This window comes from Notamacropus eugenii, chromosome 2 (genome assembly GCF_028372415.1).
Source record: "Notamacropus eugenii isolate mMacEug1 chromosome 2, mMacEug1.pri_v2, whole genome shotgun sequence".
NCBI classification, from domain to species: Eukaryota; Metazoa; Chordata; class Mammalia; order Diprotodontia; family Macropodidae; genus Notamacropus; species Notamacropus eugenii.
This window is the reverse complement of record NC_092873.1, coordinates 527,273,687-527,301,365: the sequence shown is the minus strand read 5'-3', so window position 1 is coordinate 527,301,365 and position 27,679 is coordinate 527,273,687. Positions and strand designations below refer to the sequence as shown.

The following is a 27,679-nucleotide window of genomic DNA, read 5'->3' as shown; positions in this document are numbered from 1 at the left end:
GTAAAATTTAAATGACTGGAATGGCATTGATGATATCCCAGGACTAGGGATATTAGTACAGTCCTGTGCCTCAGAAGGGAAACACAGCACCTATGAAACAGCAAAAACTCAAGATCATTGACTATTTACTTCCCTGAACAAGTCAGAACATTTAGCAAATGGAGCCATGAAATGGCAATGAGGGGAAAATACTCATGTTTTCATTTGAAATTAGGACTCCCATTCAGCACTCTGGATTTCTTTATTCACTCATTTCTTGGTTCATTCATCTATATTTAATTTATTTCTTTATCTATTCCTTTGACTTTAATACAGTGATAAGATGAAACTCCAATAAACCTGACTCCTTCATTGAGAAATAAATAGCAACACTTTTCTTACATGTTTGGTCTCATTTTCAAATGATAAAACCAAGGTCCATTTGATATTGCAAGTGACCTGCCCAAGGTTTGTTACTGAGTCTTTGGAGGTCATAGGTGGACCTTGGCAAAAAGGGAGGTAGATTTCCCATGCATTCTATAGCCCTGGAACTGGGAGCCTTGGCAGCAGCATGGAAAAGTGGGGAAAACACTAGATTTGAGGTCAGAGGGACTGGAACTTAATCCTGGCTTGGCTACTTACCCAGTGCATAACCTCTGGGCCTCAGTATTTTCATCTGTAAAACTAGGAGGTTAGACCCACTGACCTCAAGCTCTAAATAGTTTAAAAAGAACGGCTCTTCCCAAGCTGCTAATGCTTTAGATAGACAATGATGCTGATATTTATAATTTTGTCTCTTAGACACTGCTACATGGACCTGCTGAGGGAATTCTAGGAAGTGGGGAAGAAGGGAAAAAGAGAAGAGTAAGCATTGGGTTTGCAAAAATCTTGATTTCTGAGAAACACAAGGAAATAGACGGTCAGTGAGGGAGCCTATCACAGACTGGATTCATTGCTCCCACTGAGAAATGGTCTATTTTTCAGCTGATGGTCTGTGGGCTACACAAAGTGGGCCAATGAAACCATGCTGGAATGAGGAAGCTGATCAAGGACTCCTAATAACCAGGAGCAGCTGCAAACTGGGAGTTCGATCAACCAAGGCCCAGGAGATGTTTCATGAATACACAGCATTGATTCAAGTAGGTGAGATGTATCGATCTGTGCTGGCCATGGGAGTTACAGGGCCTTTCGCCTCCCCTGTTCTTGGCCATGTTTCAGCTGCTTCTGATCTGCTGGCCTTGGGATACTAATTATTTCAAAAACTACTGGGGGAAAAATCGTTTACAATGCACATTTTATGAGAGCTTAGCCATCCCCAGAGCACATCCCACCTCCGTCTGCACATGACAGGTTTAAGTCTGCTACCAATCTCACTGGCTTTTGAAAAGTGAAAACAAAGTCTGGGTCTTAGGAGAGCTCATGAAATTTTAAAATACTGACATGAAAACAAAGAAAAAGCTGGGTACCAAATTAAAACAAGTTCCCCCTCCCTTTTTCTGAACTAAGATTTTTCTCAAGTATCATCTGAGAAAACATCCCTTCTCTCTTTCAAACAGTCCAGTGATAATAAATACAGAAAGAAAAGGGAGAACATTAATTTTTTTAAGCACATGTAATTTCCTGTAGAGAGGCAAAGCCAAGCATAAAGTACAATTCCATGTTGACAAAACACATAATGGAACTGAATCAGTGTATACAAATTCATTCTTGTCAAACCCTAGAAATTCTGACACATCCCAAAAACATATGCTTATTTTTTAAAGAGCCAGTGTTCTGAATTACTCTCTATTCTCAAATGAGAAGTACCTCTTTTCAATTTACCTGGTCCTACTGTCAAAGGCGAGCCGGTTCGGGGTGGGGTCGCTGGTACGTTTTTAGGAGGCAAAGGTGGAGGTGCTGTGAAGAGAGAAGACGGTGGCCATAAGTGAGTGGCTTCTGCACAGGGAAATCAGAATACTTTATGTCTCAAAAAATGAGTTTTAGGTTCAGGCTGTTCTTGCCCTTGAAGAGATAGAGAAGCAGCTGATGTTCCTGAATGTAAACATTTCAAGGTAGAAAACAGAATCATTTCACATGAGAAAGCTTAGAATGTTGACCTTGTCTATTCCCTCCCAGATCGCCACTGCCAACATTAGGTCAGTGGAAAATGTTGGGTGCACATGCCAAGGAAACATTGTGAATGGTCTTGGATCCCCAATGGCCCCAGGAACCATGTTTGAATAGGTGACTGGGTGGCCAAAGGCCCTATTTAACATTTTGTTTTTCATTTTCTATTTGTTTCTTGACCAGGATAAGCAAAGACTCAGAACTTGAAAGGACCTTCATCATCATCTAAATCAACATCTCCAAAAAGGAATCCTTATGATAATGTACTTGGCTCGTCACCACCATACCTTCTTTGAGGACTTCTAGATGAGGGGAAATCTACCAACTTCCAAGGAAGTCCATCCCCCTAATGGGTAGCTCTAATAGGAAGTTTTAATTTAACTATTAAAAAGACAAGAATGGATGGAGAATAGAGGATAGATAATGCATTTGTGATGTGCTTACTATGAGCCAGGCACTGATATAAGCCCTGAGAATATGAAGACATACAAAGAGACACCTCCCTCCCCTCAAGGGGCTTATATTCTAATGAGGGAAGGGCCATACATAAAACGAAGCCGGAAAGTGGAGGCTAATAAAGGTCTGGGAGCTTCATGGGGCAGAGGTGAAAAATTCAGGAAAGTCAAGAAAGGAGCTAGGAGTGAGGTGAATACAGATAGCCCAGGCACCTCCTCAAAGAGTGGTCCAGCCTAGGAACTCACCAACCAGAGGAGAAGTTCCTAGAAGATGGAGAAAAGGCGCCTGTCAAGGACTCCAATGATTTATAATCTAAATTGGAAGACTCTTATAATTTCCCATGTTACATATAGTTACTGACATTCCCCTCTGATGTCCCATTGTGGTGTGGGGGGTGAGGCTGCATTCTTGCACTTCTACACCAAGCTGGGAAGGTTAAAAGGAAAGTGCCTGGTGATGGAGGCTGGCCTTGCTACTTGAGAACCAGCCCAGCTAAATTCTAAGAGGCATCACCTGGAGAATGGTTACCAGGGAAGGGGTTGGTTTTGGACATGGTAACTCAGAAAATCATTGAAGACATGGATGATTTCAAGTTACAGTGGATGAGGAACCTGTGCAGCAGAAAGAGTAGGTCCTTACTGTATTCAATTAAGGCTGAACACATAAGCAAAAGTAAAAATTATCTCAACCTAGTAAGGTCCAACCTGAATCTTGAGTGGACATTTGAACCATCCAGTCAATCTCTGACATTCAAAAACAATATCAGATGACTCCCCTTCCACAGGCAGTTAGGACCCTCCATGTCCTGGCCCAGCAAAAAAGAAAAATATTGTTCAACATGTAAATTCCCTTTGTCTTCAGTCAAGCCAAATACCTCACACCTACTCTCTTGTGATGAAACCTCCCCCCTCATCTCTGCCCTCCCACCATATTTGGCAGACTCAAGGTATCCCAAAGTTCAGTAAGCATCTTTACCCAAACTGCATTGTTTATTTGTGGTCCACTCACTTCTAACTCTGAGGTATAATCTGAGACACTCTTCTGAGTTGGGTGAAACAGCTACTTTTCTGCGGCCAAGGATGATTTAGCTGCTCTTTCCCTCTTCCTATAGGAGCCTTGCTTTGGCCACTGACTGACTCAGGACAGGACTTCCTAGTTTGCCCTTCCTGACCAGAGCTCAAATTTGCATTTTCCACTTTTTACACATCTTCCATTAGATTGTAATGTCTGTGGGCCGGGGGCTGCTTTTTGACTCTTTTTGTATCCCTAGCATTTTGAAGAGTGCCTGGCACATAGTAGGTGCTTAGTAAATGCTTGTTGAGTTGAATTCCCTCCCCTCTGATGATGGACTCTGCCATTCAGTCAAACAAGTCTTTTCTTTTTTCTTACACTGCATGCCCTCTTCCATCTCTGCACCTCTGCATCATCTGTTCCTTGTGCCCTCTGCATCCTCCCTCCTACCCAACCTCTCAGAACCTCTTGCTTTGTTCAAGACTCAGTTCAGGCACTATTCTGCACATGAAGACTCTCCTGTTTCCGCTAGCTGTCAGTGTCTTCTCCCAAACTATCTTTAATTTTTAAAAGATGTGAAAGATTGATCATTTTTGTAACAGTGTATCTCCCCCAGCTGCTAGGTAATCTTTGAATCGAATCTTTTCATTGTATTCAATACAAAAATCTATTTTGTGTTTATGTATCTATACATGTATGTAAGTAAATAATCAACCAATCAATTGATAAACATTTATTAAACACCTACTATATGCCAGGCACTTTGTTAAACTCTGGGAGTAGAAAAAGAGGCAAAAGTCAAGTCTCTGCCAACAAGAATTTTATAATCAAATGTGGAAGACAACATGCTGACAAATGTATATATCTATCTATACATACATACACACACACACACATATATATATATACATACATACACACATACAAATGTATGTATACACAGGGCATATGGGAAGTAATTAACAAAGAGAAGTCACTAGACAGATAGATAGGTGGGTAGATAAATAGATACGAAGGTAGAAAGATGTGGGTAGGTAGGATAGATAGATAGGAAATAGATGATAGGCAACTGGATGGAGGGCTAAACAGATGATAGATATGTAGCTATGTAGGACAATAGATAAGACAATAGATCAATAGACACACATGCTATCCTTTTCCTGGCTAGACTGAAAGTTCCTTATGGACAGACTGTCTTTGAATCCTCAGCACTAAAGACAGTGCCTTGCACAGAGTGGATGTTTAATAAATGTTTGTTCATGGATCGACTACGTTACTTAGGAAGTGGAGACCCACTGCAGAACCCTAAGGATGCTCTCAGGGGTTGGCACTCTTCGGAGAGTGCCCTTGGAGAGCCCAGGATGCTTCTCTACCTTCCCTGAGTGTTGACAGAAGGACAAGGGAACCAGAGTCATTTTGGAAGAGCAGAAGGAAAAGGGTTTGACAGCTCCAATTCACCTGGTCCTAATTAGAAGCCTCAAGTTTGAGGGAAAGAGCCCTCACATCACCCCTTTCCCCTCATATCCCTCTGTTCAGCATGGACACTTTCTAAATACAGAACCAGGATACACTATAAACAACTGGAGCAAGCATTACAGTCCACGCACAAGGTCTTTGAGTAGTCCCAGACTGGTTGGAGTGGGTCAGTCAGTCAGTCAGCAAACACTGAGCCCAGAGTCTGTCACACAGCAAAAGTCTAATGCATGCTGACTGACTTGCCATAAACTCCCAGCTGTTCCTTCCTATCTGGACTCTTGTCCTGCTTCCTCTCCTTCCTCCTTCTCCATTATTTCAGACTCCTCAGACGAAGGAGGGGAGAAGATAGAAGGGCTCCATGGACCCTCCATAATTCTGTTCCCCATTTCCTTCCTAATTTCAATTGGGGACGATGGCCAGGAAATTCATGAAACACCTACTGTGCACTGGGCGCTGCGGTATGTGCTGATCAGATTTAGCCTCATCACTTCATAGGGAAAAAACATGCAGCCCAGTGGGGTTTCCTGGGAACTGCTTCCAAGCGGTCATCTTTGTTTGGAGTGTGGACAGAACATGAGGCAGTTACAGCTGCCATGGACATGGCTGGGGTGGCTGAGGGTGTCCCAGAGCCCTCTGGCTTCTCTGATATCATGGGAACCTTTCTCTTCAGTTTAATGAAACTCAGCAGATTATGAAGCAGTGACTTTGTTCCAGGCACTGGGGGACGTGCTGAGGGTACAAAGACGAAAGCAAAGCAGTCCTTGGCCTTGAGGAGCTCATATTCTACTGGGAAGGAAAAACATGCTCATGGATAAGCGAGTGTGGGCTATGCACAAAATTAATTTAAAGTAATTTCTGGTGTGAGCTATTGGTGCTGGGAGCACTGGACAAGGCCTTTGTAGAAGATGATACTTATGTTCGGTCTTGCTGGGAATTAGAGGGATGCACCATCATGCTGATAAGTAAATAAAGCTAATTTTGAAAAAAGAGAGAGCACAAGTAGCTTGGGGCATCTGTGTATGTGTGTGTGTGTGTGTGTGTGTGTGTGTGTGTGTGTATGTGTGTATGCATGTGTGTTGGGGCGGGGAGGTTGGCTCAGGAAAAACCTCATTTATGACCTGGTGTTGGACTGGGTTTTGAAGGAAGCCAGGGATTCGGGAAGGCAGAGATGAGGAGGGAGATTTCAGGCATGAGGCACAGCCTGTGCAAAGACAAAGAGATGGGAAGTGGGGAAATTCTGCCTAGACCAATCTCCAGTCTGTCTGCTACCAAACAGCTGCTCCATCTTCTGAGGATTCTAATCTCTTCTCAGTGCCTCCCCTCCTTCCTCCCTCCCTTTCTTTCTTCCTTCCTTCCTTCCTTCCTTCCTTCCTTCCTTCCTTCCTTCCTTCCTTCCTTCCTTCCTTCCTTCCTTCCTTCCTTCCTTCCTTCCATCAGCTCTGATGGAGCAGCTGGGTAGATTATGAGATTGCCAGTGTCCTAGCAAGAATTCTGGACTTTACTTGCAACGTGATTGTAAAGATCAAAGGACCTGAAACCACGTCCCCGAAAAGAGTAGGGTGAGGGTGTGTGTGCATGTGTGGTCTCCTTCTGATGCGATGATAAGAAGCAGATTTAGAATTCACATAAGGCAAACTCTCCTAATTAGAACCATTCTCAAGTTTTGAAAGCTAGGCCTTTTCTTTTTGGCTTTGTAGCCCCAGTACCTAGCATGCACCTGGAAAAGGGCAGGTCCTTCATAGTTGCCTGTAGCCTGGATGACCGGAATGGGAGTCCTCAGGAGGTCATGGGCTTGACCTCACAGAAGGCCATCTTGGAGCCCAGGCTGGCTCACCCCTTGGGTGTATAATAAAGGGGATCCTTGCTTGGTCACAGGTTGGGCTCAGTGGCCTCTGAGCTACTTGAAAACCTAAAACTCTATGATTCTGCCTTTGGTGAATCTGGGAGTCTCGTGGGCCTTTTCCAGCACCTGAAGTCACCAGGCCAGGACAGAGTTATTGTACCATCTGTGCTCTCTGGGGCATAGCAGAGAAGGTCAGAAAGCTCTGGGTTCAAGTCCAACTCTGACATTGTGAGATCCTAGGCATGTGGTTGAATCTGAGTGCTCTAGGCTATGCTAATATTCTAAGGTGTGCAGAAAGTGCAGGCCTGCAGTGGAAGAGGCTGTTTGCTCACATGGGACTTCCCTACACCAAGGAAAACCAAAGTCTCTCTCTAGCTCTGCTCTCCACAGGGCAAGGCCTTATCATGAGGCATCATAGCCTGGAGATACCCGGATGTGAGTGGGTACACTTCCCATGTATTCCTTCCATTCCCTGACCAAAGGGATGACTGGGATGGAGTGGATCTTCTTTTACTTGCCCTGGGCCGCAGAAGCTAAAGTATACTTTCAACGTTACATAGACTCCTTAATATTAAGCAGAGTCAGTAAGAACCTCAGAATTCCTGACAGCTGTCCAATTTCTCTGGGCAGACAGAATATAAAATGAGTCACATTTTTCCAGACAAACCAGATGCTTAACTTACTTCCAGTGGGAAAAGGTCTTGTTAACTTTGGAGACTCGAGGCTTGGATTCATTGGTTGGACAGAACCCCATATCTCAGGCTGATCTAAAGGAACTGAGGACACAGAAAGAAAAAATTATGCAGGGTCTAGACATAGTAAAATAACAACCAACACTCAGAATTTCCATAGTTTCTTTTTTCAATTATTATTTTCCCCAGGGTCAACTAATTAACTTGAAGTAGTTCAGCCCATCATTCCTATTTTATAAGACTATGAATGTATTTGTAAGCCTAATTTGAGGGCCTGAGCTCGGTCCTCTATATGACATTGCTTCTCTTTGTGTATGCCTCCAATACTACCACTACTGTTGCTACTGCTACCAGCAACAATTATAATTAACACCAACAATAATAATTACTGTTCTTGTCATTCAGTTGTATCCAGATCTTCATGATCCCATTTGGAGTTTTCTTGGCAAAGATACTGGCATGGTTTGCCATTTCCTTCTTCAGCTCATTTTATAGATGAGGAAACTGAGGCAAACAGGATGAAGTGACTTGCCCAGGGTCACACAGCTAGGAAGTGTCTGAGGATGAATTTGAACTCAGGTCTTCCTGAGCCCAAAGCTCTATCCAATGTACCACCTAGCTGCCCAGTAATAATAATGGGGGTGAATATGATGATAGCTAGTGTTTCTGCAACGCCTGAGCTGTTTTAAAGCACTTACAATCTTTTCCTCTTGAACAATCATTTCAGGGCCCAGTCTTGGTGGGGAAGTTTCCTGTGCTGACTGAAAAGGCAAATGCTAGTAGCCCCTCAGGGTGTCATTTGCTTGGCTGTCCCCTGTGAAAACGGTGGTGGGTGGTAGGCACTGAAGTTGGGGACAGGTTGTTGGACTTGAAGCCAAGAAGACTTGGGTTCAGATTTTCCTTCTGGTACCTGCAAGGGTAGGCTGTGTGATCTTGGGCGAGTCATTTCAACCTCTCTGAGCCTCAATTTCCTTGTCTGCACAGCAGGGATACTAGTAGCTGTAATGCCTACTTCATGGGGTGTCTGGAAGGGTCAGATGAGCAAACACCGATGGGTGAAACTCTGTGAACTTTAAATACTGTATAAATGTTAGTGACTATTATTGATAATAACATGGAAATAACACACCAGTGTTTAGTTCTGCATTTTCAAAGGGCTTTGAGCCAGGGAAGGCCTTTGTTCATTTCATGAAGCCTTTTTTAACTCCAAACTTGAAGCTGAAAACACTTGGTAAGCGTCCCAGGTCTTAAGTCATGAAAACGAGCCTGTGATGAGGGACCTAAGACTAAGCGAGGCCAAAAGGCAGTCCGACACCGGACCAGAAAGGCACTTGATAAACTGAGTTTTCTATTTCTCTCTCCACTTGGTTCAGTTTCAAAGAAATTGGAAGAATGATTTCTTTATTATTGCTTTCTAATCTTTTGGTCAGACCATAAATAAAGGCACCAAAGGAAAGGGGGGCATTAGGCAAGGAGAAGAGAGGGAGGGGCTTTGTGGTTGTGCAGAATGCCAAGGCTGAACCTTTGATGAGTGACAGAGACCAGGGAGGGATGGTCGGGCTCTCTCTCTAGCTTGTGCAGAATCGTGGAGTATGAGCCCTTAGGAAGCAGGCACCATCAGTCCTGTTTGTCTTTATCTCCTCAGGACCCAGCATAGCATCTGGTACCCACAGTCAGTGCTTAATAAATGTCCTTGTTACAGTTTGCAAAGCACTTTACATACATGATCCTAAACTTCACAACAAGCCAGTGAGGAGGGTGCTATACATGATTTATAGCCAAAGAGGCTGTGAAATGAATGGAGTTATCCATCTATGGCTCACAAAGCTAATAAACATCCAAGCTAGAGTTTGAACTCAGCCCTTCCTGAGTCTGGCACTCATCGGATCATAGATCTGGAGCTAATTTCCAACGAATTTTTGATCTATCTTTCTATGGCCTTTTATTAAATGTAATTTTTTGTTGGTTCATGATCTCAAAAGAATGCATTTAATATTCCTGCCTTTCTTCATTATATTGTGAGGTTTTCATGCCCTAATACATGGTCAATCTTTGGTATGGTGCCATGTACCACTGAGAAAAAGGTATATTTCTTTCTATCCCCATCCAATTTTCTCCAGAGGTCTATCCTATCTAACATACTAGAGCTTGAGCTAGCAGGGACCACAGAGGTCATTTTAATTTTACCCTCTCATTTTCAAGGAGGCACTGAGGTAGCAGGGTGGACAAAGTGTAGAACTTAGAGTCAGGAGGACTTGCATTTGAATCTTGTCTCAGATATTTACTAGCTGTGTGACCCTGGGCAAGTCAACATCACCTTTCTCAGCTTCAGTTTTGTCTTCTGTAAAATGGGGAGAACAATGGCACCTATCTCCCATGGCTGTTATGAGGATCTAATGAAATAATATCTATAAAACACTTTAGAAACCTTACAGCACTATATAAGGGCTAGTTATTAATAGTAATGTTGTTATCAACGTCATTATTAATAATTATTTAATATTTAATAATAATAACAAATTTAATAATAAATAATAATTAAGTCACTTGTCCAGGGTCACACACCTAGTAAGTGACCCTGGGTGTCTCTGACTTCAGGCCCTGTGCCCCATCCTCTGTAACACATTGTCTCTCTCTGTGCAGGCCTTTGACAATAATAATAAATAATGATAATGTTCGCCAGCATACAACACTTCAAAGTGTGCAAAGCCCTTTGCAATGATCACCTCATCTGATCACCCAGGGAGGGGGGTGCTTCTATCATCCCCAATTATAGATGAGGAAACTGAGGCAGAGAGAGGCTAAGGGGTTTAACCCAAATCCTACAACTGTAGTCAGGGTCTGAGGCAGATTTAGAATCCAGGTCTTCTGGATTCTAAGTAAAAAATGTTCTATATTAGAACATCTTTTTCGCTTCATAATTATATCTTGATATCATCATGTCACCACCTAGATCTATATTTGGGGCGGGAGGAGGAGGGAATTGTACCCTCTGAGTAGACAGAAGATTTGGATTCAAGTCTTCCCTCTGACCTTGAGAGGAAATCTCTTCACCCAGGAGTTCCCTCTAACAATGGAAGTCCAGTCCCCACCCACATGCCCTCAGTAGCAAGCTCGTTGGGAGGCAAGGATTATTTAGGGTTTGTCTTTGTTATCTCCAGCTCCTAATTTTGTTTTTAAGAAGAATTTTATATTTTCTCTGTGAGGTTTGAGGTCTTGATTTATCTAACAAAGACATGGATGCAACAGGATCCCTTTTTAGCCACTTATTATGTGGAAACATGGCAAGTCAAATCCCATTTTTGGAAATGAAACTGCTTCAGCCACAAAAAGTCAGCTGTGGCTCAGTGAGTCTGCTGTTCTGCCCCCCACATCAATAGCATATAAAAAAAGCCCCACCATTTAACATGTAAGTCTCTAAAGGAACCTTCAGTGAAATTCAAATCCATATTTACAAGGCTAAGCATCACAATACCTTCAGCCTCCTGGGTCTAATATGTTCTGCACTTATCTCTCTCCAGCCTCCATCTAATGGTTCTGTGGGTTTCAGCGTATGGATAGTCCATGGCTCAGCTAAGCCAAATGGAACGATCCAAAAATACATCCCATCTCTCCTTGAGCAGCTCTGGGCATTGGCAGAAATATAGACTTGAGGAATAGAGTCCATCCCTTGAGAGCAGAATGTATATTATCTCAGTCATAACTAAGTTAAGTTATTTAAGCCCAGCTGAAATTTAACCTTGTCATATTTATCTCCACACAGACCCAGCAGAATGACTGAAACTCACAAACTCATTTCTTCCAGAAATGTTCTATTTCTCAGCCAAATATGAATGGGTAGTTGTTGGTTTTTCAGCCTGTCAATGATACTAGTCGTGGGTAGACCAACAAGTGGCCTCTCCTGATGTCACGGGATGTTAGACCCAGACCTGGAAAGAGTTTTTGGTGTTACTGAGTATCACTTCTTTATTTTACAGATGAGGAAACTGAGGCCTTTCATTTCACAGTGAAATGAAATGACCTGTCTAGGACCACATTGCGAGAAAGTGTCTAAGGTGAGATTGAAAGCCAAGTCTTCCTGATGCCAAGTCCAGGGCCCTGTCCACTACACCAAACTATCTTCTGCAGGGAGCCTTTCCCATTCCAGTCCTCCCCCTGCCAATTCTAGTGCCTTCCCTCTGTTATTTCCAATTGATCCTGTCTATGGTGTGTTTATGTGTAGCTGTTTCATGCTATCCTCCCCAATGGATTGTGAGTTCCTTGAGGGCAGCCACTTGTCTTTTGCCTCTTTGTATTCTCAGGTGCATAGCACGGGGTCTGGTACACAGGAGGTACTTAATGTTTATTGATTGGTGATGTTTCTTACATTGTGATGGAATAGAAATTCATGAACCCGAGAGCACCCAGACCTCATAGAGATGGCAAAGGGAAAGGGGACTGGGTCAGTTCTCCTGTCCCGTCACCCAGGACATCCCAGAGGATGTCCCTTGGAGTGGCAGAGCCATGACTCCATGAGTTCATCATGATATCTGTGGAAGTTTGGGGGAAGGTGGGTGATTCTGGCAGCAGACCTTTGATCTACCTTTAATAGGGCAGTGGCAGTGGGGGAGGTTTTAATTTGGCTTTCACTAATGCCTCCCTTTTCCATTACTTATCAGTCAGTCAATACGCATTTATTAAGCGCCTACTCTGTGCCAGGGAAAGATAATACAAAGACACATTGGGCTGATAGGAATCCTGGGATTGGGCGCCTTTGGGGGGGCAGGCAGGGGGCTTCCTACCTTCAGATTTCTGTCCTTCGAACGTCGATTCCAATGGAGGTCCAAACAGCGGGGCCAAGGCCACGGGGTCTTCTGGAGGTTTTTTGCTAGATTACACACATTTGAGGCAAATGCAGAAAAGATGACAATGTTAATACCCTGATTCGTCAATTGTCAAGTATTTGTTTGTCACATAGCTTTTGAAATATTCTGGTAAGGTAGCGGTTGTGTGTGTATGTATGTATACATGTGTACACATGTGTGTTTAAGTGTATTCTCTTAGTTTTTAAAAACGATCATCATCATCATCTTCTTCTCCTCTTTCTTCTCCTTCTTCTCTTCCTTCTCATTCTTCTTCCCATGAAAATATTTATGTGTGTATGTGTTGGGCTTCTTTCACCCCCTGGAGAATGGAAGATCTTTGAGGGCAGGGGTCATCTTACTCTCTCTTATCCCAAACCCTGGGCGTGACATCTGGGATGTTTTTGCCCACCTGCTCTCTGCCTTCTCCCCTGCCCCAGGCCTTCGGTCTGGTCCGTTTCTAGCCTGTATATACAGGATTCTTTACATTCGAGTTTCTTTACAGCTGAGATGGTGTTTTTGACTTTCTTTGCATTTCCAGTGCTCAGAACCATAAAGTGGATCCTAGATCATACTGGCAGCAACCTTAGGAGCCAGAGGCAACTGAGGCTGAGAGAAGTAAACAATTTTCCTAAAGCATATGATTCTGGTGGCCTCATCTCCAAAACGGGGCTAATAGTAGCCAGGGTTGTTATGAAGACAAAATGGCCAATATTTACCAAGCACTTTGGAAACCTTAAAACTCTACATAAATGCTAGCTATTAATAAGTATCTGAGACGAGATTCAAATTCAAGTCCTCCTGATTCCACAGCCAAGGCACTATCTACTGCACAGAGTGCATTGCTGGTTGACTGATCATTATTGACTCTTATACTCTTATCTAAGACTGAGAGAACTGGTGCCCTGCCTTTCAGACATCAGGGAGCCAGTTAAGGGTCCTGTGGGCTTGGTAGGAAGAGGGTTTGGCAAATTGAACTCCTCAGGATCTAGTTTTATCCCTCTGCTCTCTCTCTTGGTGGAGACAAAGAGAGGAAGAGCCCCAGGATATCCCTCTTCCCTCATATCTCAGTGATTCACATGGACTCTTTAAGGTTATATCTAAATGAGAGCTTAGTAAATTCTTGGATTATGTTGCGCACCTAGAGTTAAAGCTCTAGGTCTGGTCAACATGTGGGATGTGTGGAATCCCAGCTCTACATGCAGAACAAGATGTCATGTCTGATACAAAATAGCCGAATACTTGTTAAATTGAAAACTGATATTGAGAATATATTGGCAGCTAGGGAGCACCATAGTGCATAGAGAGTTGGACCTGGAGTCAGGAAGACTCATCTTCCTGAGTTCAAATCTGGCCTCAGACATGTGCTAGCTGTGTGACCATGGGCAAGTCACTTCTTTCTATTTGCCTCAGTTTCCTCATCTGTATAAAGAGCTGGGAAAGGAAATGGGGTCACAAAGAGTCGCACAAGCTCAAAGCATCTTTGTAGAGGACTACACTGGTCTTAACAACAGCTCTGTTTATACAATTCATTGAGGGATTTAGAGGATGAATGAAAGGACAATTAGAACCCTAGATTTAAACAAATAAGAGTGGAGTGGGAAGAACCCTGGATTTGAAATCAGAGGACCTGGGTTCAAATTCCATCTCTGGTTTTTGTTAGCATTGTGACCTTGGACAACTCATTTCCCTTCTTCTGACAGGCTCTATTTCCTACTTTGCAAAATAGGGCTCTTGTAAACCTTCCCCTGAGATCATCTTACATCACGCTGTGCGTATCATGTATGTGCTCAATTATTTACATGTTGTTTCCCACTTTCAAGTATCTTCTTCCTAAGGCCAGGGCCTTTTTTATATCCCCTAGTACTTGGCACAGAGTCAGCTACTCAATGCATGTGGACCATTTGAAATACTGGAGCAGATCACCTGGACCAAGTGATCTCTCAGACCCCATTGAGCTCTAAAACTGATCCAATGAGCAAAATCTGTCCTCGTTGTCCAATTTGTCTGATTATGTCTAGAGAAGCATGCGATCTTTAGGAGTCTCTCTCCACATAGTACTAACAACTTCTTAAGCAGAGGAGATGTTATGGAATATGTGGTCCTATTTAGGAATCCTAAATATTTAACTTCTTGACCAGAACGCTTGTATGTTGTAACACACATACCTGATATTCAGCACACACCTGTTACAAAGTACATGACTTGGGCCATACCCAGGGTAATCTCACCAGAAGTTTTCCCTGGGTGCAGAAATGTAAAAGGTGCCAAACTCATGTATACCCTACCTCAGCGGCCACCACTGTAACTAATCCCCAGCTCCCACATAATTTAATTTCTCTTTATCACTTGTCCTTTTCTCATGATGAATGACAAAGGGGGATTCATGTTCCTTATTTCCTGCTTGTGGTTCTGAAATTGCTAGTTATGGCTCCGATGGTCATAGGTCTCAATCTCAAGGGGACCCTTCAGGTCATATGGCCCAACCCTTTTATTTTACAGATGTAGAAACTGAGGTTCAAAGACATTCAGTGACTTAGAATCCTAGATCTAGGATTGGAAAGGATGTCAGTGACCATCCAGATCACCTCCCTCCCCTCTGAGGAGCAGAGGTCCAAGGTCCAAACCTGACACCCATCCCTCTGTGGGCAACATAAATGTCTTTTCTAATCAGTGACTCAGGCACTAAGGAAAATATTCCATAAGACAGAAGAGGAGGGAAGCAATTGTGGATTCCGGTTGAGAATGACCTAACCCTTCCCAGCAGGGCTCCTTAGAACAGCACTTAGGAGAAATTAAATTATTTTCTAGACTCCCGTCTGCAGCCAGACCTCTTTTCAGTAGATGGTTATGGGTACAATTCAGGACAGAAGGGAGTTGTAAATTGATGTCCTCTGCTCCCGATTTTGTACAAAGCTCATGGTGTATTTTTCATACTCACCTTACAAGCTCTGGTGTGGGTGTTGAGCGTCGCGGTCTTGCTACCTCTTCACCTGTGGCACAGGACAACATAGGTTTAGAGTAATTCTATCCCCTTCTGCTGGGACTTCCTACATGAGCTACATTTAGATACACGTGCAAGTTTGATCTCCAAATGGATACATACAAAGTCACTCTACATTCAAACACTTATCATGCAATGTCCTAGGTCTGAGAGCACATCTGATCCCTTCATGTATGTTACATTCCTTTGTCTGAACTGAATCAGATTTTATTGGCCCCCTAAACTACTATATTCAGCCCACAAAGAGAAGACTCTCCTTTGTTTAGTGGATGAGTTTGCTCATCAGTTGTTTACTGTAAGGAGCTGCTAAGCCAGAGTGTAAAGAATACTAACCACTGCCCTTCTCTTGCTGAGGGGCCAAGAAAACAGGAAACTGGAGAAGATACTGACTCATTTTGCATGATCCAGCCTGTACTCACCACTCTAGGGGAGTTCTACCATAGACTAGATCCCATTTAACTGATCTGGTTAACTAGCCTTGCCAATACAAGAGTACAAGATCTGTTCAGTTCTGTTCACCCCCATCTCTCTGCCCATTGTGAGGTCTGTTACACCTAAGTCAGAAACTAAATGTCCATGGAGCTGGGCCAGCGTGGAAGCAGGCTGTCCAAAGCACTGGTACTGGCAGAAATGCCAACCCACATTGGTTGGGAGAATTTAGACATGGGCAGCACAGAACCCACAGGAGTTTCCTGGCATCACTGAGTTTTCTCTGCTGTAAAGAAAGAAGAATAAGTTCTAGGTAGGCTTCCCATGTTGAGGCTGAGACCATATTTCAAACACACACACACACACACACACACACACACACACACACACACACACACACACAGAGCTCTCCTTCAGGAAGATGTTCCTTGGACAGGATGTCCTCTAGATTTGGAATCTGAGCCATACTTACTGGATAAGTTCCTTTTAATTGCACCCTAGAATTAGAAACAGATACTATAAGGATTAGGACCACATATAATATCTGGTACAATATGCATATTTCTGTCATTTCAATTAAGCTGGGCAAAGAAGCAAAGGCAAAGAGAGAAAAATGGGTATCACTTGAAATGGGCTCAAAATGGGGTGTGCACAGCAGGACAATAAGCTCACATGCACACACAGAAATTTGTTTTATATTTAAACCAAAAAATAGAGTTAACTAAAAAAGAGGAGAAAGGAAGGGAAAGAAAAGAGGGAGAGAAGGCAAGAAGAAAAGAAGGAATAAGAAAAAGGAGGAGGGGAAAGAAAGAAATGAGAGGGAGGGAAGGACACAAGAAAGGAAAAAAAATAAAAGAGAAAAGGCAAATCAAAGATTTTTGAGCCAAATAAATCTGCTATCTGGGTGGGATTGATACTTAAGACTTGCTTTGATCATTAACTCAATCATCAATGCTTGCTGGATGCAAGATCATAAATTATTTCCATTAAAAATCTTCTAGTTCCTAAGAAAATGAAAATTAGACCAACATGACCCACCTATCCATCCACACAATGTTTTTGATATTTGAAAACTCTGGTGTAGATGAAGGATCCTGCTTGACTTGGAGTAATCTCACAGAAACTGGGAACATCCTTTATGATACCAGGAAGATTATCCATACAAGTATGGATGGAAAGAGGGAAGAAGAAACAGAGCCATGCCCTGAAGCTATTCTATCATTTAAATGCTGGATTTACTGATCCCCTACCCCACTCTCTTCATTCCAGTCAAACCAGTTCACTAGCTGTTTCCCAGCGGGCAATCCATCACATACAATCCATCACAGGTGCCCCGTGCGTGAATGCTCTCCCTCCTTTCTGCCACTTCCTGAAATCCCTACCTCCCTTCGGTGTTCTTCTCAGGGGTCATATTCACAAGGCCATCCCTGCTTTTGTCCCTTTCCTCAGTGGCTATTTTTCTTTCCCTCCTATAGTTTAAAAATGTTGTAGTTCTTTGTCAGATTGTTCCCTCCCACTAGAATCTATGTGCCCTGAGGGCAAAGTACTGTTTTCATTTTTGTCTTTTTGTCTTCAGTACGTAGAACAGTGCTAGCATGTGCTTAATAAGAGTTTGCTGTATCAAATGTAATTCTCAGAGCTAGTCACTTATAGGCAGAGAAGTCTAGCCTTCCATTTGAGGGGCTCTCTGGGAAGCCTCCTCAGCTCTAAACTATCTGCTTCTCTGACTTCCACAACATTGGAAATAACATTAAGAAAACAATGATTTTGGTTGAAGCATTGTCTCCAGGAGTCCCTCTGGAAGGAAGAATAAGCCACCATCAGCCTTTAACACCTAAGTTTGGATTTATTGATGAGAAGAAGCTGGTTAGTCCCTTGGCAAGGCTATGAGAAAATGGGACATTGAACAGATACATTTAAATTGGTGGAAAAGGAATGGAAAGGAAGGCTTGTGTGTGTGTGTGTGTGTGTGTGTGTGTGTGTGTGTGTGTGTGTGTGTGGTGGGGTGGGATATCACTGCCTTGAACCAGTGGGAGGCAATATAAGGATAGTGGAATTCTGGGGGCTGGACTATGGGATTCCCAAAGAAGGAAGCATATATGAGGAATGTCAGGTAGAAGAGAACAAAAAAAAATTTCCTCCTTCACAACTTAGCCTGAAGGTCTCCCTTATAGTAATTATGAGCTGTGTATCCATGATTTCTTGAGAAATTGTTACTATATCCTTTGGTGCAGCCATCTGGAAAAATTATTTATATCACTAATACAGGACATTCTTATAAAAACAAAACACTGACAGGACTCCTCCTATGAGGAATCCCCTCCCTTCCTCTTTCTCAGATGTGGTTTAGACACTGGTTACCATATTGCTTCAAGTTGGGGTAGAGCAAGCAATTTTATTTTAACAGACTCCATGAAAATCCTGCTTTAAGTTCCTATAAGTGAGGCTTATTCCTAGAAGGGGGAACATTCAATCCACATATTCAAACCTGCCTTTTGGATTATTTTTCTGCCATTTTTGGTTATTCTAGAGTCCTGGGTCCATTTATTTTGTGACAAGCCAAATCCAGGAAGGCTTATGACTGGTGTAGACTTGAAGATTTCAGTGGACTGAGAGAATCAAAGACTGTTGAAAAGGGAGCAGAACTTTTTAATTGTATCCATAATTTGAAAGAACATATTCCTCATTTTCTGCCCCCCAGCAGGTGTATCATATGGTTAATGGGCTGTCAAAGGAGATGCAGTGACCCTTTAGAATACTGGGGCAAATAATAATCCTTCTACATCAGTGGGGTTAGGACCCCTGTCATAGAATCCTAGTCTCTCAGAGTTGAAAGAACCCTCAGTAAAGTCACTCCCTCTACCTCTACACCATCCCCAATGTAAGCCATTCAATCTGTATGCGAAGACCTACTACCTCCCAAAGCAGACCATTGCTCTTGTGCACAGCTCTTTTTGGTAAGAAGTTCTTCTTGACATCAACCTAAAATCTGACCTTTTGTATCACTCCCTACCCTTCTTGAAGGTAACTTGAAGACAAGTATTGTGTGCGCCTAAGCCTGGCATAGTATAGGTACTTTATAAATACTTGTTAAGTTATTCTTTAAAGTCTTCTCTTTTTCAACATGATAAAGTTCCCTTTGTTTCACACAATGCACACGTTTTTCCTTTTTTTAAAACATAATTTGCCTTCCTTTTTTCAAATCTCAGTATCCATGAAAACAACCAAAATCTAAAATTTCTGTTGAAAATTTTTCCCATCCTAGTTTTTAGCATTCGCATAATAAGTATTTATTGTTGAACATCAGCAGTGGGGAAAAGACCCTCATCTAGTTCTATTAAATTCAATTAACACATTTAGTAAGCTCTTACTATGTGCCACACCATTGTAGTTGGTGCTGGGGGTCTCCATCTAAACTCTAGAAATTAGTTCATATGAACAAAGATCTGGAGCTTTTAGTGGACTGACTGTTCAACATAGATGTCAGATATGGCTCCCTGAAAGCCAATGGAATCCTAGTCTGCATGGGGATGGAGTGCTGAGATTGAGAAACCATGAAGGTGCTGCTACTCTGCTCTGCTCTGATTGAGGATTAGATGAAAAAAATGAGAATACTTAGTCTTGGTAAATGATTGGAAATAGAAGAAGAGGAAAAGGACAGAGTTTAGGATGGAGTCGGGGGGAACACGACACCAGTCTTCAAGTATTTGAAGAAAAGAACTAGATATGTTCTTCTCAAACCAAGCTAATGTGGTGGGGGTGGGGAAGAATACTGGGAAACATATTTTTGATTCAAACATTTCCAATTTCAACTGCTTACAAAATGCTTGGGCTGCTTTGGCAGGTGAGGGACTCCTAGTCACAGAAAGTTGTAGTGGAGCTGGGTCAATGAGCTTTTGGGGGGCATTATGTAGATGGACTTTTTCTTGGGGTTGGACCTGGGCCAGATAAATTTTGAGTTTTCTTTCTACTCTGTAGTTCTCTGATTCTGTAAACCCCATTTATGTGTATGCAACACAGGACCCATATAGGAGAACTCTTCACTGATTATAAGTTCAGGGGACAAAAAGAACATGCATTTTTGGGAAAAGCCCTGAGTTCCAGTGATGTACATCCTAATTTGCCATTAGAAAAGCAAGTTACAGAAGAGCAGAGTGAAGAGTCACATGGTCCAAGTTCAAATTCCACCCCTGATGCTTTGCACCAGTGTGACTTGGGCTAGTCATAGCTTTCTTGGCTTTCTTTGGTTTCTTTGTTTACAAAATAAGGGGGTTGGACTAAATGGCCTATGACGTTTTCCTTCCAACTTTAGGTCTTTGAATTCCTATGCAAAATGGTTCTTTTGCAAGTCTACTATTGAATGATGCTTGAATATAGTTGGTAGAGAGACAGGCAAAGCAAAGTATTGAAAAGGCCACCTGCTAGTTAAGGCTGTGTCTAGGCATGTGTACAAAAACGAAATTCTATCAAATTATATTTTTAAAAATCCAATTTGAAGTCAATCAACTGGCCTCTTATTGCCTCCTCTCACAGAAGACAATATTTTTGACATTTTGATTGTCACTCAATTTGGAATTGAGATCTTTTCCCGCTTACTCCCTCCCCCCTCCCTGCTACCCCCCGGGCTGCTTTCAATTGTCTAGTATCACGTTGAAATGTTGGACTGAGATAATTCCCAATTTGGCTAACGAAACCCTCAGTAATAGAACATATGGTATTGGGCTTAGGACAACGATGAGTTTTAAATAGGAAACTGCTAACTATGCAGGAGGAGTAGCGCCTGTTTCTAAGAAATACCTGCTAACTGATTGACATAGATTTGAATATGGTTTTTATTAGAAGCTCTCTGTATCCTTAGAGTAATCAACAGATTGATTGGAGTCATTTGGAACTAAACAAAGACATTTCTGTCTGTTCATGATGAGAAGAATGTATCATGTCCTCCCAGAAACTGATTTCTGATAGGTTGTGCTTTAGACACACTAATGAGATTTGACTGTCAGATTGCAATCACAAATACTCCAGTGAATGGCTGAGATGAGAGTACTTGAATTCAAAGCCTACCTGCCCCTTCCTATTCCTGTGACCTTTCGCAAGTCACTTAACCTCTCTGGGCCCTAGTCTCCTCTTCTGTAAAATGAGGAGGTTTAGATGACCCTTGAGGTCCCTTCTTTTCTATCCTATGACTTGGGAGCACATTCTTCCTTAAAAAAATCTCTTAAAGTCATGTTCGTATAATCCTATACACAGACCTGCATGGGGTGATCTCACGTTCTGACAAACAATTATTATCTTGAAGAGTGATAATTTCCTTATTGTCATCTTGACTCTTCTCCCCCTACCCTTTACCCAGCCCCATACCACACCATACCACACACACACACACACACACACACACACACACACACACCATTTTTGTTCTCCTAATGGTTGGAATTCCCAAGTAGGGGATGAAGATTAGAAGCATCTACCCTGGAAAAGGTCTGGAATATTAGGAAGTAACTCACCCTTAGAGGATGCTGCTCTATCTGACAAGGCTAGCCCTCCCTGGGAGCCTCAAGTAACCTATCTTATGGCCCACTGAAAGGATAACAAGCGTTCCCCCATTGTCTCTGCAGGAAGCTTTCATGACCCACGTTAAGATAACAAATGTGAGAATCCTTACCGGGCTGCGCCTCTGTGATCAGCAAAAAGGAAGAGAGAACAGATACCTGGTCAGAGAGTGACAGATCAGTAAACGAATTGGGGCAGCATCCAGTTTCATACAGTTACCCGAGTAGATCCCCCCAGAATAGGTTCCTCCCTCTCCCACAGGAATTGTCCTAGCTTGGGCCATAATGGAGAAGTTTGGAGATGTACAGCCAGGTGGAAAATGAAGATACAGATGGGGTGGCCCCCTCCTTCAAAGGAGGCTTTCTTTGCCTGGGGCTCTTCCTCTGTCCTCCAACTAGAGGGACAGAGGGTACTGAGGGCACTGCTGAGGAGTGAGGGCCAAGGCCAATGTTATCTTGCTGGATGGAGAGCCTTCCTGTTGATGCTGATGCTGGACCCAGATGTTTCTAACACCTGCTGTAGCATCGTGAGGTCTATTGGTGGTTCTAAATGTCAGTACCCTGGGGCAGATCCCTAATGGCTCCTCCTTAGTTAGGACTCCAGTAAGAAGCTAGCGGAAAGGACAATTGAAGGACTAGAGGTTATTAATGTAAGCCAATTTCTCATGTCATTGTGAGTATAGGTTATTGGTTTTTGAGTGTGGTGAAGAAGAACAGGAGAGGACAGCAACATGATGTAGCAGAAAGGTTAGGGACTGAATCCGTGATTTCATTGGGATAGAGAACTCCCAGGTGAGGAAACTCCTTCTGCCAATGCAGGCCAGTCCCTTCTCTGCATCAGAGCCTTTGAGAGTTGCATGAAAAGGAAGTGATTTGCCCTAGGTCACATGGCCATTATCTGTGAGAATTTGGAGTGAGAGGACTTTGGTCCTTGGGCAAATGGTTTCCCTGGGGCTCGATACTTTCCCTGTCTTGGCCTGTTTCTTCCATAAAGTGGGTGGGCTGGATAATCACAGACTCTTCCAGCTTTAAATGTAGAATTGATCCTAAATGTTCCTTAATCCCCCAGACTAATAGCATGCACAGTTACTAAAATAACTAGTTAACTAACTTCTCACTCACCCAGGGAAGAATCTGAGAGCAAACCTTAAACAAAATGGAAGCTAAGATTCATTGCCTCTCCTTTTCTAGTATTCACAAAAACTTGAGTTTTTGAGGAAGCTCTGAGGATGGTGATAACTGGGACAGCTCACTCCTCTGGACCTGGTGAATGGTGGGTGCTTGCTTATCCTAGGCTTCTGGCATTTCTTCCAGTAATTCCTCCTCTGCTCTGAGCTGGGCTCTCTCCCAAAGTCTATTCCTCTTTATCTTTTTATCCAAGGCTCAGTTTGTCAAGAGAAGACAGGAGATGGGAAGGACTGACTGATAAGTAGCCCCCTGTCACCTACTTGAGAAAGGATGAGCCAAGCAGGTGGGATACTTGCTAGTTTCACAAAATGGAGGGGTTATTATACCCCTAGACGAGCCAATCTTACCCAACGGTAGGCTACAAATAGCAACTGTGGTTGTCTAGAGAAATCTCCAAACCTGAGAGAGCTGAGGAATGTTGAAATCAATAGCATTTTTGTACCACTTTTTCCAATTCCACATTCACTTAATAGCCACCAACTATGTGAAAGGCTTTCTGCAAAATGGTGGGGATACAAAGGAAAGGAAAATAGTCCCTGCCCTCAGGGAGCTTGTTTGTTTTTCAACTATGATCTTGCTTTAGGTTAAACTCATTATTAGTTATTTTTCATACTTTCAGAGTTTAAAAATGTTTGTGAGACCCTTCTACATGTACCCTTGATCCCAATCTATTGGTTTCAGTCCTGCTACCTGCCCAAACTTCCATGTTTCCCCATTTCCTAGGAAGCCCCTGACTCGAACAAATCATCCCAACTATCTACTATTCTATATCTCTCTTCCCTTTATCAGATAAACTTGAGAAAGTCTTCTACATGAGGTACTTCCATTTCTCCTCTCACTCTCTTCTAAACCTTCTGCCATCTGGCTTCCAGGCTTCATTACTCAATGAAACTGCTCTCCTCAAAGTTATCAATGATCTCTTAACTGTGAAATCTAATCCTCTTACTTGCTTATAAACCTTCTTCAGTCTCACTTCAAACCTAATAATTTGACTCATGCTGCCCTCTTCCAAGTTAACACTTATCTCTTAATTTCCATCTCAAACAGCTTTTTCTCAGTCCTCATCTTGTTCTCTCGGCAGCCTTCAACACCATTGATCATCATATTCTCTTGGATCCTCACTCCTTCCCAGGTTTTTGTGACACTGCCCTCTTCTGGCTTTCCTCTTCTCGCCTGACTGCTCATTCTCATATCCCTTCAGGTCATTCCACTGTGTGTAGCCCACTGGGTGCTGTCCTTGGTCCTCTTCTCCTTCTCTCTACTCTCTTGGCAATTTCATCAACTGCCATATGTTCAATTATGTCTCTATATTCTAGTTCTCTTGCTTCTCCAGCTATGAGTGCCATCCCTCTAACCCCAAATTGCCATGCATTTAGTTTGCATATAAGCACCTTGAGGGCAGAGACTGGGTCCCCTTTTATCACTCTGTTCTCCATGTCTGACACATAGTGGGCAATTACTAAGTACTTGTTGTTGTAATGATTCCTATATAAACCACCACGAAATCTTCAAATTATGTAAGATTATGCTCATAAGAAGGGACTAGGTAGCTAAGTAGCACTGCAGTGGATAGAGTGCAGGGCCTGGAGTAAGGAAGATTCATTTTCCTGAGTTCAAATGCAGCCTCAGATACTCACTGTTTGACCCCGGGTAAGTCACTTCAACCTGTTTGCCTCAGTTTATCCATCTGTAAAATGTGCTGGAGAAGGAAATGGGAAACCATTCCAGTATCTTTGCCAAGAAAACTCCAAATAGGGTCATGAAGAGTCAGACAAGAATCTCCTCTTGAGACAACAGTCTTAACAAGTATTCATCTGAGCTTTGCTCAAAGACCTCCAATGACAGGGATCTCACTACCTCCCAAGGTCTAGTTTGGGGCTGCTCTCATTATTAGGATGCTTTCCCCAACACCAAGCCACAATTTGCCTCTTTGCACCTTTCACCCATTATTTCTGGTCTATTCTCTTTTTTTCACATGACTTTCCTTCAAATAAGGATAGGATAGGTATCATGGTCTTCTATTCTTCTGGTTAAACATCCCAAATGTCACTAAATGAGCCTTTCATGACATGAATTTGAGGCCCTTCATCACCTCAGTACCTTTCTCATACATGCTTCTGCCAACGTCCTTAGTGGCCAGAACTGAACTGTCATATAGAAGTAGTCAGCAGGGCAGAGGACAGTGGGGCTATTCATGCCTTATGTCTGGATTCTTTGCCTCCTTTGATGCCATCTTAAATGGCATTAGGTTTTTGGCTGCTATATAACACTGTAGATGCATATTTGGATTTCCATTTTCTAATGATCCCCCTATCTTTTTTCATATAAATGGATACCTAATTTCTCCCATATTTTACTTGTGAAGTTGACTTTTGAATCTGTGAGTGACTTCACACTTGCTCCTGTTAAATTTCATCAAATACCTCCCCATCCCACCCCTAGCCATCACTGACAAGGGAACTTGAAAATTTGATCAAGTTGTGAAACCAGAAGAGGGATAAAGGAAAATGATATGTTATAGTTCTTCACTCATTTTAGTCACTTTTGAGTCCTTGTAACTCCATTTGGGGTTTTCTTGGCAAAGATACTGGAATGGTTTGTCATTTCCTTCTCCAGTTCATTTTACAGATGAGGAAAAGGAGGCACACAGGGTGAAGTGATTTGCCCAAGGTCACAGAGCTAGGCAGTGTCTGAGGCTAGATTCCAAGTCCAAGTCCAGGGTTCTTTCCACTGTGCCATCTAGCTATCCCCAAAATGGAAAATAGATTCCCCCTTAAAAACACACAAAAATAAAAGCATGAAAAAAGAACTTGCTCTGAGTCTGGCTCTGAGGACAACGGAACTATTTAAGAGTAGGAGCACCTCGCCCAGACACAAAACAAAAGCCATTATTTCAGAAAGTTCTGTCCAAATTTGAAGCTGACCAACTTGGGCAGTTGAACACAAAGTTAAGTGGTTACGAATGACTCAAAGAGACCATTGGTGATTTCCATAAAAACTTCAGACAGTCAAAACACAAGGTCTGCTTTAATGTCATTCTTCAGGCAACGCATAACTGATTCTCAGTTACTCTCCAATGGGCCTCCAGGAGATCTGTGACACCCAATGTTTTTCTCCTTATGTCTTTAGCAGTTTCACTGCGCAGCCAAAGCCTCATGCTACTGATAGGAGAAATGGATACTTTTCTACCTAATGTTGAGGCAGATGAATGTTTTTTGTTTGCTCAGCCCAGAAATTTTTTATCACTTATAATCACAGAGTTTTCCACCAGATCTTTGGTGGAAATGAAGCTAGTGGCTTATTAAGATGTATATACATATATATATAAACATATAACATATATACAATATACATATGTGTATATATATGCATGTATACTTATACACACATATAGATATGCATGTGTGTGTATACACATATATACATTTGTATGTATGTATATACGCTCATTAGTCAGACTAAGTAGAAGATGTCATAAGCTGAAAGGACCAGAGAGGGTTAGTCTAGAGTTGGGGAAGGCACAATCATTGTCTTCAAACATTTGAAGAGCTGTTATGGGAACATAGATTAGGCGTCTTCAGATTGGGCAGAGACAAGTAATAGGTGTAATTTGTAAAGAGACTAATCACACTTGAGGTGAAGAAAAACTTCCCAGCAAGCTGAAAAGAGCCAAAGTAAAATGAGCTGTTTCCAGTGACAGCAGAGGACATGGAAGTCATCATGCAGAGGCTGGAGGGCCATTTGTTGTACATATCATAATGGGGATTCCTTCTGTATATGAGCTGTACCAGATGGTTACTGAGGGCCCTTCCAAACACTAGAAATTCTATTATTTTGTAATTCAATGAAGTGGGCTTGAATGTGACCTCATCGAAGGTATGTAGTGTTTTTATTTTTATTTGTTGCCTTTGTAGATCCAGTCCTTGGTACAGTGCCTCACATTATAGGTGAGCACATTTAGAGTTAGGGTTATATTCTATAAATTTTAATTGACTTGACTTGTCTTACTATAGCATCGAGAATAGGACCTTGCATGTAATAAGCACTTAATATATTCTTGTTGAGTGAATGAAGAAACGTCTTAGGACCCAAAGTGCACATTGGTTACGTTGCCTGTGACTGGAGGAAAATCTGTGGCAAGACTGCCACCATCACTCAACGTGAGGTTGTGTGGTAGTGAGCCTGTGGTAGCTCATCCCATTTCAATCCATAGCAAAGAGTTGGCAAGTAACTTAATAAGTACCTTCCTCTTTCATTTTCACATGTAACAATTAGACTCTGTCCTGGTCCACAGTTTGTCTTATTTAAATGTGTGTTCCTTACCTGCATTTGTATTATCAGCAGGTTAGACTAGTGTTTTAAGCGAGTGTTTTAAGAATCCAGTTCTTAGTCAATGTTATTTAGTTCATTATAAGAATCAGAATCTCAGAATTTATAGGGACTAGGACTGCAAAGGTCATTACATCCCAAGAATTCCCCTTTACAATGACTGATATGTAGTCCTCCAGCCTTTGTTTTAAGCCCCCAGTGAAGGGGAGTCCACTGCTCTTCAAGGCTGCTCAGCACATCCTCCTTTTGGACAGTTCTAATTGGTAGGAAGTTCATTCCTTTTTTCAAGCCTCAGTGGGCCTCTGAGACCTCTGTCCATTGCTCCTAGTTCTTATTCCTGGAGCCAAATGGATCAAATCTAATCCCTCTTCCATACTGTCTAATAATTGAAGAAAACTATCATTTCCCTTTTTATTTTGAACTTCTTTGCTTCATGTTAAATAGCTCCATTTTATTCAAACAATCCCAATTAGCATCAATTGGAAGCCCTTCATCATTCTGCTTACTCTCCTCCAGACACCTTCCACGTTATTAATATCTTTACTAAAAGCATTATGATTCTACTGTACAACCTGGTCTATGCATAATGAGAAAGAGAAAAACAGAGTTTAGCTAATCATAGGTCAAAAAGGGGGAAAAGGTGAATATTGTATCTTACCGGACTTTTCCTCTAAAAGTGAAAGCATGGAAAAAGAAAAAAAAATAAGAGATGAAATAGGTTCCCCTAAGAAGCAGTTCAAAACAAACAAGTCCTTTACACAAGAAAACTCTCC

General features: G+C 42.3%; 1 protein-coding gene across 1 annotated transcript in view; it reads right to left on the bottom strand.

Moving 5' to 3' along the window:
* The window catches only part of SGIP1 (SH3GL interacting endocytic adaptor 1), a 277,554-nt gene that overhangs the window by 60,549 nt on the left and 189,326 nt on the right, over positions 1 to 27,679 (bottom strand). Inside the window, exons 12-17 of the mRNA XM_072649764.1 lie at positions 21,503 to 21,514; positions 16,310 to 16,334; positions 15,346 to 15,397; positions 12,345 to 12,430; positions 7,555 to 7,647; positions 1,801 to 1,875 (exon numbers count right to left, since the gene is read on the bottom strand). Coding sequence (XP_072505865.1) covers positions 1,801 to 1,875; positions 7,555 to 7,647; positions 12,345 to 12,430; positions 15,346 to 15,397; positions 16,310 to 16,334; positions 21,503 to 21,514 — 343 coding nt within the window. The remainder of the gene's footprint in view (positions 1 to 1,800; positions 1,876 to 7,554; positions 7,648 to 12,344; positions 12,431 to 15,345; positions 15,398 to 16,309; positions 16,335 to 21,502; positions 21,515 to 27,679) is intronic.